Here is a 12,636-nt window from a genome sequence, read left to right as displayed (position 1 = left end):
TCAGCCAATTTGTTCACCTGTGTGGACAAAACATGCGGGCCTGTGCTTTTATTTTGGAAACGACAGTGCTACCGGATAAATAAAAGGTGTATTCTTTGCATTCGTTCGCCTTCTCCTCCTCATGCTCATACATCAACCCGCCCTATAGCTCTTCTCAACGGTAGTGGAGTGTTTGCAGGGGTTCCCCCCATTCACAAAGCCTTTTTACAGAGGGAGGGAGGGGGAGGGAGGGGGAGAGAGAGAGAGAGAGAGAGAGAGAGAGAGAGAGAGAGAGAGAGAGAGATGAGACATCCCTTCCTCACTTGGCTGCATTCGGTTTACCGACACCGGAGAAGCGACCATGCTGTGGAAACTAGTTGAGAATGTCAAGTATGAAGATATTTATGAGGTAACGTTGCCGTCCGTGTTTGTGTCTTGAGGAAACAGACTTATTAGACATGCCTTTGCAGAGAATAATGGAGTGTTAGACGCAGGGTGAGTGAGGTGTTCTGCAGGAGGCTTTAGGCCTGTTAATCTGTGATGTGGTGGCTGAATATGAATTGGAGGACATTTCACTGCAGTTTGGCTCAGAAAAGTCTCATTTGTGCTCAGGTGGTTTTTTTTAATGTGTTTGTATTATTTTATGGGACATTTGCGGCTATAATGAAGGTAAATTCACTTTTCGGACCATGAGGTAAAATGGAAAAAATTTTGGACGTTGGATAATTTGTATTTCACCTTTTCTTGAATTTTCACATGCTGTAAATATGACATGGCGTTTTTTCTTTCTTTTTTTTTTTTTTTTTTTTTTTAAACCAAAATCATTTTTAAAGCAACCTGCAACTTTTTGAATAAATTTACCTCTGAAAATATCTCTAAAATATATATATTTAGAAAGCGTGATGCTGCAAAAATATGCATTCAAATATAGTGGAATAAGAAATGAATGGCTTATTTTTTTAATTGTAAATGAGAGCAAATGAAAACTAAGCTGGAGAAACGCGGGGTCAGCGGAGGTTGATGAAGTGTGAGGAGTATGTAAATCACTTGGCTTTCATCCCAGAACGATCATTTTTAAAAACCAGCGAGGGGAAGGGGAGAAATGCCGCTGCGCGCGGGGGCGAAACGCCGCCGCTCCGGCTCGCGCTGAATGGGCTCGAGCACAAAGCGCACGGAGAAAGGGCAGCTCGCGAGGCCCCTTCGGCTCAGCCCGGCGGGAAACCCTCGTCTCGTGCCGCACATGGCCGTTCTCCCACGGCGCGAGGGAGGGGAGGCTCTAATGTTGTTAAACAAGTCATCCAAGAGGGCAAAGCGGGGCCGGTGTCGTCTGCAAAATGAAGTTTAATCGCTTCTTTTGACTCGTGACACCGTTCACACGAGCTCCTCGTGCGCCCTGTGGTGTCACGGGTGTGTGTTTCAGGAGGATAATAAAAGGCAGCTGCGACACAACATGAGTCACCCTTTATTTTTCGGGAGCGTTCTGTTGGCAGGAGGAAGTTTGGGTAAAACGTCTCGGGGTGAATGGAGAAAAATCTGAATGAGATTTTGCGCAGATGTTTTGTGTCTGTGCGTAAAAGTAAGCTGAATTTTATTGCGGTGGAAGCCTCCTCTGCATGGTCTTGCACTGGCCCGAGGCTGGGTGTATCTGTTTGGAACGGAACCCTTGACCCTGGTGGTATTAGTGTCATGTTTGACCCGGCGGGCTGTACAGCAGCCCCAGCTTACATTGTTACCCGCCAGCTTGGCTCATGTAGTTTTTTATAAAGTCAAAGTCCGTTTGCGCAGAAATTATTTGCGCAAAGGTGTCTCCAAAGTGTGCGTTCCCTGCGTCAGACTTTGCTCATAAAAAAAAGCCCAAAGTGCGTATTTTTTTGTGATTGGGGGGGATTCCTCGCGGGTCTGGTCACCCCGTTTCGCTTTCTCCAGCGCGCGAGAGTCCTCCTATCTCCTGCTGTTCGCGCGTCGTTTCGGCTCTCCACGGAATTTAAACGTCACTCACGGTTGCGCGAGAGGCTTCACGCTCCATGTGTCGCCAGTCCCCTGCCTCGCGCACATTAATATTCCTGTAAGTCTCAGTCATGAATAACAATTACACCGTATACCGGGGGTAGAGGCGGGCGCTCGGTGCTCACACTCAGAGCGGCGGGAGCTCCGGGCGGAGGAAGGTTCTGCGTGGAGCTGTAGGAGCAGGCCGTGCCAGCAGATACGAACGCGTCGCTTTTACCTGGAATGAGTTTGGCTATCCCGGGCCAGTGCAGTGTTTGGCAGCCTGCTGTTTTACCGTGAGCTCGCTCGTGACTCCAGCAGAGGCTTTACAGATGTTAGTTCATTCCTACTCCACTGCGGTGAGTTTTCCTCCTTCACAGTGCACCTCTCAGTTGAGCAAATGGTGAATCCTCAGATATTGCTTGGTTTTCGTTGTGAGGCATTTTAAATGAGGCTATAACCTTTTTCCTCCAGGCTCTTCTCTGCTTTTTGTGCAGGAGATTCAATGCGATTTAGGCTACTTTGGCTACATCACCAGAGGCAACATACTCTAATAAAAGCACGACGGTCCAAGGCCTCCATGTGGTTTCTGTTCGTTAAAATGTGGCTCTAATTCTGCAAGAAGTTGATTTTTTTCTGTTCTGCTCTGCACCCCCTTCAAGGACCGGCATGACGGTGTCTCGAGCCACAGCTCGCGCCTGTCCCAGCTGGGCTCTGTGTCGCATGCGGGACCCTACTCCAGCGCGCCGCCGCTGTCGCATGCGCCCTCGTCGGACTTCCAGCCTCCGTACTTTCCGCCGCCGTACCAGCCGCTCGCTCACTACCAGAGCCAGGACCCGTACTCCCACGTCAGCGACCCGTACTCCCTGAACTCCCTGCACCAGAGCCAGCAGGGCGCATGGGGGGCGCGGCAGCGGCAAGACGTTACCGGGGAACGGATGGACAGCTCGGCTCTGCTAGCTCAGCCTCGGGCCTCGCTGCCACAGCTGTCCGGGCTGGACCCACGGCGAGACTACGGTGGCGTGCGGCGGCCTGACGTGGTGCTGCATTCCGCTCACCCGGGACTGGAGCCCGGTATGGGCGACGGACTGCTGCACGGGCTGCATGGCATGGAAGATGTTCAGGTGAGTCCGAGAGATTTACACACAGCTGAGGCTTACAGAGGTTAAAATGCATGTACCATATTTTACACCTCTGATTATGATGTTTATTTATTTATTCATTTATTTTTAAATGTATTTAATTGATATTAGGATCATTATATCCGAGAAAAATAAAACTGCACACCAGCTGCAAGTTGGGGACGACCGGGGTCAAGTTGGACAAAACTGGGAATCTGAATCTTGATTACAATTTATTATTATTATCAGATATAAATTGATCATAGATTTAACGGTTTCCATTTACAGCAAATGCGGATTTAAGTTCAACGAAACGAAACATATTTACCTTTCAGAATATAATTCGTGGGCAGCTTTTTTTTCTGGTTTGGATGGCAGTCATTAAACGCTGCATTAAACGCAGCCTAATAAATAAATGAAACGGCGGTGGAAGCAGCGGATTGGTAATTGTTGACAGTTGTCTTCCTCATGGTCTCCGCATGTTCCCGAGCCTTCAGAGCTGAGGTCGGTGAACTCAGAGCAGCTCCCTGAGGGCTGGACTCTCACAGCAGCTGCAGCCTGAACGCAAATGGCTCACAGCTAAACAAACTCCAGAGAGCGGAGAGACATCTTTGATGAGAAGATGCTGATATGTGGAGTAAAGCTCCAGTGTTCCTCATGCCTTCACTGCCATAATGATTAACGCGCGTTTAAAGCAGATAAGTCTGAAGATGCTGCAACATTTTGTTCATTTTGATATGGAGAAAAAAAAATCACATTTTTTGTAAAAGTGTTATTTTATATTATTATTATTATTATTATTATTATTATTATTATTATTATTATTATTATTATTATTATTATTATAGCCACACTGTTGTTTTGAATGTTTTTTTTTTGTTTGTTTATAATATAGATTTTTTTTGTGAGCGTTGTTGCTGCTAAGCTTCAAAATGTCCAAAGAAAGCTACCAAATACTTGGTGAAACAGACTTTATTGTCAGCTGTGTAGGATCTCATCTTCCCTCGTTTCCCCTCAGGGCACAACCATCCTGGATTGTTTGCCTTTTAACCTTCACAACAGACCAATTTCTGGCTTTTCGTATTTGCGCCATGCATTTATTAACCCCATCTAAATTTGTTTGAGCCAGTTCTTTGTTTTTCCTTCTCACACGAGCAGGGCAGCGGCACCAGCTCTGCTTAACGGGGAATTTATCTAACGGGATGATGAATGAGTTTGATGAATGAGGCTTTAAATTTGTGAGAATAGCTTCTATATGAGCCACGTCAGGATGAATAAAGAGACGGGATGGATTATAAAACCAGAACTGTTTGCTCTGTGGAAACGAACAACTTAAATGCGTCTCGTTTCCCCTGAAATTAACGAATTATTTATTTTTATTTTGTGAATGATTGATTTCGAGGGAAAAACCAGCACGAGCACAAGCTTCACGTGCTCGTTGAATTACAGTATGACAGCATGGACCCTCATGTATAAAGCAGACTATAATGATTTTGGATTTATCTCGGTTCTAACAGACAATTGAGGACACCAACGGAACGAGCGTCCTGGATCAATCAGTAATTAAGAAAGGTACACGCACACGCACGCACACGCACACACACACACACACACACACACATATATATATATATATATATATATATATATATATATATATATATATATATATATATATACACACACACACACACACACACACACACACCTCTGCCTGTGCTGTGAGTAACGCTGGCCATCAATGCAAAACGTGAGATTTAATACAAATATAAAATATGTAGAACTTGGCGCACATTTAATCCATAAATTTGAGAGTTTTGATGTGGGCTTGTAGCTTAAAGGGCCAAATAAGTAGAGCCGCCACCTTATCCTGGGTTCATTTAATCCCTGCCCGGTTATATAATTTATTTTCCTACGTGTGCTGTGAATTATGATGATTTATGGGATGTAGAGTTACACTGAAAGCTAAATTCTGGCTCGGCCTGCAGGACCCGGATGTGAACAGGACCTCCTCTCCGTGTTTGAGGCTGTTAAAGGTGCTCGTTTGTGAGGAGTGAACGCGGGTTAGGGATCCCGGCGTATTGACTGGCAGGCAGTGTGTCGCTGACAGGCTGCCGCTCTGATGATGTGCGGTGATTTAGTTACGGGATGTTGAGTGACTGAGCTCCCCGCGGGGCATTTAAGCCGCTGATGTAATAAATGGCACCGCTCACGGAGATCTCGTGAGCTCGTTTAGAGCTAATCTGCGGTATTATCCCCCGTGGAGCCATCAAAACCCCCCTCGCGCTGGCCCCTACACGCGCATGCACGAGGCTGCCTGGCTCCTTCTTTTCTTTTCTTTTCTTTTCTTTTTTTTTTTTTTTTTTACGCCATTAGCGCGAGCATCAACACGCGGGATGAAGGAGCACCCGGTGCTGCTGGTGGGAGTTAAACCGGCCGTGGAAAATAAGAAAAAAAAAAAAAACGGGGAGGTGGTTAATGCGATTTGAGAGCGCGAGCCAATCAACAATCGATAATATTGTAATGAGAATGTCGCGCGACATTAAATAACAGCAAATGCCCGGCGCGTGGGCGCCTCATTAGGCCAGGGCCGCCCTCTGCGCGCGCTGATCTCACACACTGAACGAAGTTTGACAGAGGGGAGAGCTGTAAGGGCTTCAAACTTGTGTCGTGTTTTAACACCTTGTTAAAGAGAACCGCTCACATGGCCTCTCACCTCCTCTTCCAGTCCCCATGCCACCCAAGAACATGGGCTCTCTGATGCTCGGGAAGGACGGGCTGATCGGCGGGGTGACCGTCAACATAAACGAGGTGTTCTGCTCGGTACCGGGCCGCCTGTCGCTGCTCAGCTCCACCTCCAAGTACAAAGTGACCGTAGGGGAGGTGCAGAGGAGACTGTCCCCGCCCGAGTGCCTCAACGCCTCCCTGTTGGGGGGCGTGTTGAGAAGGTAGGGCTGCAGCCTCAGAGCATGTTGACGCTGTGTGTTCAGGAGGTACTCTGTGAAAGCTTGTGGCTCGTTAAATATGCAGGGACATCTATTAATTAAGCGTCTGAGGGCCTGTGTTTCTGTGCCATTCACCAGCCAGATTCTGCTTAACGCTGGCAAACTCTCTGGAGACAAAGTGGAGCACAAGCTATGCTGTTTAATCAAGTTTCTGCAGGAAGATTGGTCACTTATTAATATAACGCTCTGCAGAGGATTTTTTTTTTGATATGCTAAAATTATTACAGAATATCTGTGCCCTATATACACTTCATTCAATATGCAATTTCACATGACTGTAAAGTTTCTTTTGTTTCCACAGAGCAAAGTCCAAAAACGGTGGGAAGTGTCTGCGAGAAAAGCTGGAGAAGATTGGACTCAATTTACCTGCTGGAAGACGCAAAGCTGCCAATGTCACATTACTAACATCTCTGGTAGAAGGTGATTCATTCACTGCTTTTAACTGCAAAAACATACTCTTTATTCAGCCTCTGTGGGGAAATCGTGACCACTTACAGCAGAAACCAACCGTTTTAGTTGAGTTTTAGACTCTGTTCACCACAATTTGACGTACAAATTATGGCAAATAGTCTCAACATAGCTAAAAAATATCCAAAAATATAGGACTGCAGAGGTCGTGACCTTGCAGGCTTGACAAATGACAACGACCCTGTATTTATAAAATGTCAGGAAAATAAATGAGGAGACATGTGGGTCGGGGTTATGAAATGAAATGAAATTATGCATTAATTGATTGAAGGCTGCACTTCAGGGCCTCTCCGGTCACATGCAAACATTTTGACTTCACAACAACTTGTGTATTTTCCTCACTGGCCTCGTTTCCCACACATACAGCCCACTGTGCAATCCCCCATTAATCTGCTCGTTTCAGTGAAGGCCACATTATCCTGCAAACAGCTCATGTATAAGCACATTTATTTGTTTTTGAAATGTGGTTTCAAACCCAGAATTTGCTCATTTGCTCAGAAAGTCATGAAGCTACTTAAAACAAATAATAATCAAAGGTTTGACTTCCCTCACACTACATTTACACATGTGAGTGTAGAAAGGATAATAAAATAGCTCTCTGTTTTAATAATCATGAAAACAAGATAACTGGCTCGTATTATTAATTTTCCCAATAAAATAATGGGAATTTTATCACTTTCTGTTGTGTTTGTGTTACAGCAGAGGGAAACAAGTGCAAAAAGCATCTCATTTTTAACAATTTTCTGTATATCCTGAGCCAACCAGGAAATATCTGATCACGGCACGTTAATTAGTAATTAATAAAAACAGAAGGAGAAACGTGTTCGAGCGTGCACGGAGGTATTTTTGGGCTGTGGAGAAGCAGAAGCTGTAGAACTGAATTTTTTCCTGTCAAATATTTCCGTTCACTCTCGCTTGTTGTTTATTTATATTCCATCTACATCCACTATGCACCCACACCTCCCCCCCTGCAGGTGAAGCAGTCCACCTGGCCCGGGATTTCGGTTACATCTGCGAGACGGAGTTTCCCACCAAAGCTGTGAGCGAGTACCTCAACCGGCAGCACGCGGACCCCAACGAGCTGCACACGAGGAAAAACATGCTGCTGGCGACAAAGTGAGTTTGATGGAGCGTTTGATTAGATTCTGTTCCCTCCTCGTCTTTATAGAGCATCATAGAATATAGAATACATGTCTGCAGTGTAGCATATAGGGAGATAGCGCCGGTAATGAGATTACAGCCCGTGAATAGCTGTTGTTGAATCATGAAGATGAAGGAGTGCAAAGATCGGGGCCGTGATGCACACACGACACTTAAAACGCTGAGGTCTGGAAGCGTTTGGGAAAGAAAAGCAAGCAGAGACACATAAAAAAAAAGTGGTGTCAGTGTGAAGATATCTGCAGATCAGTACTGAAACAGGAGATCTCCTCCTTTTCAAATGTCCGGAAACTGTCATTTATGGCCCCGTTTGACAGGGTGTGTAGTTCAGGTGCTGTTCAAGCAGCTTTTGGTTGCTGTTGATTTGAATTAGTTACACACACACACACACACACACACACACAGATATATAAAAATAGGGCGTTCTTCTGTAAGTAGGTACATTTCAGTTGAATGAAATTATGGTGAAATTAGACTCATTTTCCCGGGGCCTCCGTGGCCCCTCTTTAAGAGCCCCTGAGGGTGCAAACCTCTCATCTCCTCTGTGCTTCACTCTATATCACAGCCAGTCCATTTCCTCATGGCGAACATGGCATTAACATTTGTGAAGGCGAGTGAGATTTTCTTAATGAAACGCATCGAACTCAGTATGGATCTAACCTGTAATGAAATGGCTGATTGAAAAAAAAAAAAAAAAAAAACGCCTCACTGAAAAATAAGGGCGGTTAAATTCAATTCAGAAATGAGCAGAAAATTAAAATCACACGACGACTAAACGAAAGCAGCGAGGCGTTAATGCTCACCTGTTAGTTTTTTTTTTAAATATAAGACGTGACAGGTGCAACTCAGCCCCCTTCGCTCTGTCCAAGCCGCTCACCGCACACAGTCACCTTTAGCTCGAGCGCAGAGGAAATTTCGAGGCCGGACACTTTAATGTGGCCCGTGCGGCACACACACGCTCTAAAATACGAGCTCTGAGGCGGCTAATGTTTGTCTGACCTCCGCTGCTGCTCTTAGAGGCGATTCATTTTACCGGCCCTCCTCGTAAAGTTGCTCACATGAATCCATTTTTATGGCCGTTAAGCCGTGGAATTGAATCCAGGATCTTCTGATTACTTCCGGCGACACAGATTTCTTTAGCACAGGTGATTCGGGCTTATAAATTTGGGATTTTTTACAATGAAGAAAAAGCCTTCTGCCTTTTAATGAGCAGCCCTGTTCTACGTCCACTCATCCCCCGAACGTGGCTCCTCTGTAGACGCAAAGGTTGCGAGCGGAGCTGTAAACCATCTCCCAAAGATCCCTTCAGGAAGATTGTATTTTTAGCTTGCATAAACAGTGCTGTCTGCTGGCCTGCACCGCATAAACCATCTGCCTGTGTGTGTTTGCGTGCATCCCAACATACTCAGTATGTACTGTGTGTCGGTGGTGGATGTTTGATGCTCAGACTCAAACCTGTTCCAACACTGTGTGTCGGTGCTGCCTGTTAGAAATTCATTATTTAGCAGTGAAGTGTTTCAAGTCGTCAGAAAACAACAGCGAGAGCCTTGAGTGTAGCCCCGGGTGGCGGCTTCTCCTCTCTACTCCCCTAACCCCAGCTGGGCTCGGCCTGCACAGCCTGTCACTCATTTGCTGGAGCTCTGCCCTTAGGCCGCTGAATGTGGGTGTGTGTGTGTGTGTGTGTGTGTGTGTGTGTGTGTGTGTGTGTGTGGGTACAAATCTGAGAGAGGCAGAAAGAGAGAGAGGTCTCCTGAATATAAAATGTGGGCCTAAAACCAGAGGATGATTTGCTGAAATTTAACAAGGAGAACAAGGTGAAGACGTGGATTTTCTTTTAACCTGCAAGTTTCTTTTTTTCTTTTTTCGCCTTGAATTTACAGTAAAGATCCGTCTGATGACCTCGTCTCAAACTGCTCTTAATGTCGAGGCCTCGGACCATAAAACTTTCCTGCTCCGGTGTTAGTTTCGCCTCCACGAGCTGCTGTTTTGGTACATTGCTCACACTCTTGCTTGCTATTTCTGGGTGCATTTTCTTTTTTTTTTTTTCCACTGTTTTTCTCACTCTTGCAGATAATTTGTCAAACATAAATGGTATTACATCACTTGAGGAGGTGTTTGAGGTTGAGAAGGTGTCCAACAGAGCACAAAAAGTTCCACTCACCTAAAGCGATTCAACGATGAACAATTAGCGTCAGACATTCTGCACCAAGTTTCACCAAAAAAACAAAAGTGCCAGACTACAGTTCAGCCAGAAGACGATGTTGGGAATTCAATACTTTCTAAACTTTCAACTGGAAAACTCACTCTGTGCGGGTAAAGGTTTACTGTAGCAGCTGATTGCATTAAGTTCTTTGTTTTCCTGAAGAGGAAACACAAGAGGCAAACAGAGGAAAGTGTGCTAAAACATCAGGTAGAAGAGTTAAAAATAGAAAAATACCAGGAGGAAAGTTTCCCTGTGGGATAGATTATGTCATACAAAGAGGGGGGGGGGGGGTAGTTTTTTCTTATTTTGCATCAAAATTTGATGCATTTAACTGTTTTTTAATAGGTTTTATATACATTTCAAGCAGCACTTTGGAGCAAAATTGCAGGACAGCAGAGTGAAACGTTCCTGTTCTGCTGCAGACATCCCGATTTGGAGCACTTAGTTTTAGGAATGGTCCAGGCAGAGGAGTCATGTGACTCAGCGAGAGAATTTCACCAAACAGCCTTAAATCTCACCATGATTAGCACAGCACGGATGCACCTTTCGCTTCAGCCCCCCCTCCTCTCGGATGGGTGGGTGGGGTCACGCTGAACCATCTGCAAGAATTTCCTGAGTCTCAGTGACGGCGCTGATGCTGTTTTCTGCTCATTCCCACCTGGACAAGAACACTTTTCTGGGTGAATCACCTCTTTCGCTATTTGATCCGTTAAACCGCTGCAGCCGGATTTCTGCGTGCGCTGTGCTGCGTTCAGAAAGTGCAGAGTTAGTCGAGAGGGATTTGCGAACATGTTTCAGTGTTGAGTTGTTTTTCCACAGGATACGAAAAAATTCCAAAAATAAGAGAAACACTGAAACGCAGCTTAAAGTTAATGTGCTTGTTTTCTCTCAGCGCAGTTAAAGCACCACGTGAAATCAGAACATGTTTCTCTGCTCTGGAAGGCTTTTTTTAATGAATAAGTCCAGTTTCAGGAAGCACTGCAGGAACATCTGCGTCCAGTGCTGCAAACACCCTCGCTGTCATCCCTTCACGCTGTTTCACCACAGAGGCCTCTCAGCACTATGTTGGCTGTGGCTGATTTGGGTGCGTTTCATGGGGTTTTCAGCTGGGGTTGCACATGTTGTACTGTTTTCTCCACACGGTCAGTATTCATAGGCATTTTAGTTCTAATTGTGCATCGGCGACTGATCCTGCAACGTCGCCATGAGATGTTTTGGTCAGACTTCACACACGTGTGCACGGTTTTGTTGCATTAGCAGGTGCAGCTGAGGTAGTTGTAGTTATAGATCACTGAGAGGTTTGATGTCCTGTGGTGACAATTCTGTACCAGACCTTCCACTAATTTCAAGAGAAACACTGAGGAGGCCATTGATCACCACTAAAATGTCAGATACTGAATCCTGCACCAAATGTCCACTGTCAGCTGTTTTGGGGAAACCCTAAGATGACGTCTTGCTGTCTTTCCCCCTGCAGACAGCTGTGTAAGGAGTTCACAGACCTGCTGGCCCAGGACAGGACTCCCCTGGGCAACTCCAGGCCCAGCCCCATCCTGGAGCCCGGCATCCAGAGCTGCCTCTCCCACTTCTCCTTCATCACGCACGGCTTCGGCTCGCCCGCCATCTGCGCCGCTCTCACCACCCTCCAGAACTACCTCACCGAGGCTCTCAAAGGACTCGACAAGATGTTTCTCAACAACCCTCCCAACAACCGGCACGGGGACGGCAACAAGGGCGGCGACAAAGAGGAGAAGCAGCGGAAATGAAGCGCCGGAAGAAGGGGAGCGATGACGGGACGGCCGAACGGGAGGCAGACACCCAGACGGAGGCGTTACACCGTTACTTCTAGCTTTACACCACTGCCACTGACCTGCCACACACAGGGCTGAGGTGGAGGAGGAGGAGGAGGAGGAGGAGGAGGAGGAAGGCTTGGTGGAGAGAATAAGGCAGAGGAAGACACCCGTGGGCCAGTGTCAGAGAGCACAGAGGGATTTTTCATCTGTGTTACGTTCTTTTCATTCCCCTGAGGACATGGTGGTTACTGTGTTACATCCATTTCGCTCCCCCTGCCTGCATCCTGTGAGACTGAGACGCTGTGAGCAGCCAACAAGCAACATTGCGTGTGTGTGTGCGTGCGTGCGTGTGTGTGTGTGTGTGTGTGTGTGTGATGAGCATTCTGTCTGTGAAACAGGTTTGTCTGGTTCTTTAACACAAGTGCGAGGAGGGAGGGTGTTAATTTATGTGTGTAAATATTTATTTATATTAATTTAAATGGATGGTTGTGTAAATAGGTGCACCAGCTATTTTGGAGTAGGCCTATTTATCTGTGATTCGACCTTTGTGAGCCGGCGGGGGGGCAGGACTCATCCAGTGTTTTTCTGTTCTTATAGAGCTGTTGTCATGGTGCTGATGATGGGTAGACATGCTTCTAATTGTCCAGTGATTTCATTTCTATCACATTGATAATAAACCATGTGTTTTATTATGCGAGGTGTGCAGCCTGCGCCTTTTCTCCAGGGACCTCCTCCACTGTGGAGTCCCACTCAGGGTCGTGGGTCAGAGTCAGTTCAGTCCACTAAAAAACACCACATTCATTGGCTGATGTCAGGCCATTTACCTTTACGTATTTCATGAAATATTCATGAACAGCTGCGAGTGAAAGAGTCGGGGGTTCAAAAGAAAAGGCAACTTCCTGAAGGACTGAAACTGGAGCTGGATA

The 12,636-nt window shown here is 46.1% G+C and overlaps 1 protein-coding gene across 2 annotated transcripts; it reads left to right on the top strand.

Moving 5' to 3' along the window:
* Window positions 1–314: 314 nt before the first annotated feature.
* On the top strand, window positions 315–12,402 carry tfap2b (transcription factor AP-2 beta). Of its 2 annotated transcripts, none has more exons than XM_076756182.1 (7): window positions 315–388; window positions 2,628–3,089; window positions 4,604–4,658; window positions 5,815–6,034; window positions 6,393–6,511; window positions 7,534–7,675; window positions 11,395–12,402. In XM_076756182.1, the coding sequence occupies exons 1-7, from the start codon at window positions 341–343 to the stop codon at window positions 11,681–11,683; spliced, it is 1,335 nt and encodes a 444-aa protein (XP_076612297.1). In that variant the 5' UTR covers window positions 315–340; the 3' UTR covers window positions 11,684–12,402. The 2 variants fall into 2 exon arrangements, with proteins under 2 accessions (XP_076612297.1, XP_076612298.1); XM_076756183.1 differs by lacking the exon at window positions 315–388 and adding an exon at window positions 2,065–2,324.
* Window positions 12,403–12,636: the final 234 nt, after the last annotated feature.

This window comes from Chaetodon auriga, chromosome 18, assembly GCF_051107435.1.
Source record: "Chaetodon auriga isolate fChaAug3 chromosome 18, fChaAug3.hap1, whole genome shotgun sequence".
In the NCBI taxonomy this organism is placed as follows: domain Eukaryota; kingdom Metazoa; phylum Chordata; class Actinopteri; order Chaetodontiformes; family Chaetodontidae; genus Chaetodon; species Chaetodon auriga.
Note: the sequence above shows the minus strand (reverse complement) of the source record. Positions and strands in the feature narration are given on the sequence as shown.

Bases quoted from the DNA above. Each gene is read 5' to 3' on its own strand.
- tfap2b (XM_076756182.1), top strand. From the start codon at position 341: ATGCTGTGGAAACTAGTTGAGAATGTCAAGTATGAAGATATTTATGAG. The intron at 3,090-4,603 runs GTGAGTCCGAGA...CGGTTCTAACAG, and splicing joins ATGGCATGGAAGATGTTCAG to ACAATTGAGGACACCAACGG. The intron at 6,035-6,392 runs GTAGGGCTGCAG...TTGTTTCCACAG, and splicing joins TTGGGGGGCGTGTTGAGAAG to AGCAAAGTCCAAAAACGGTG.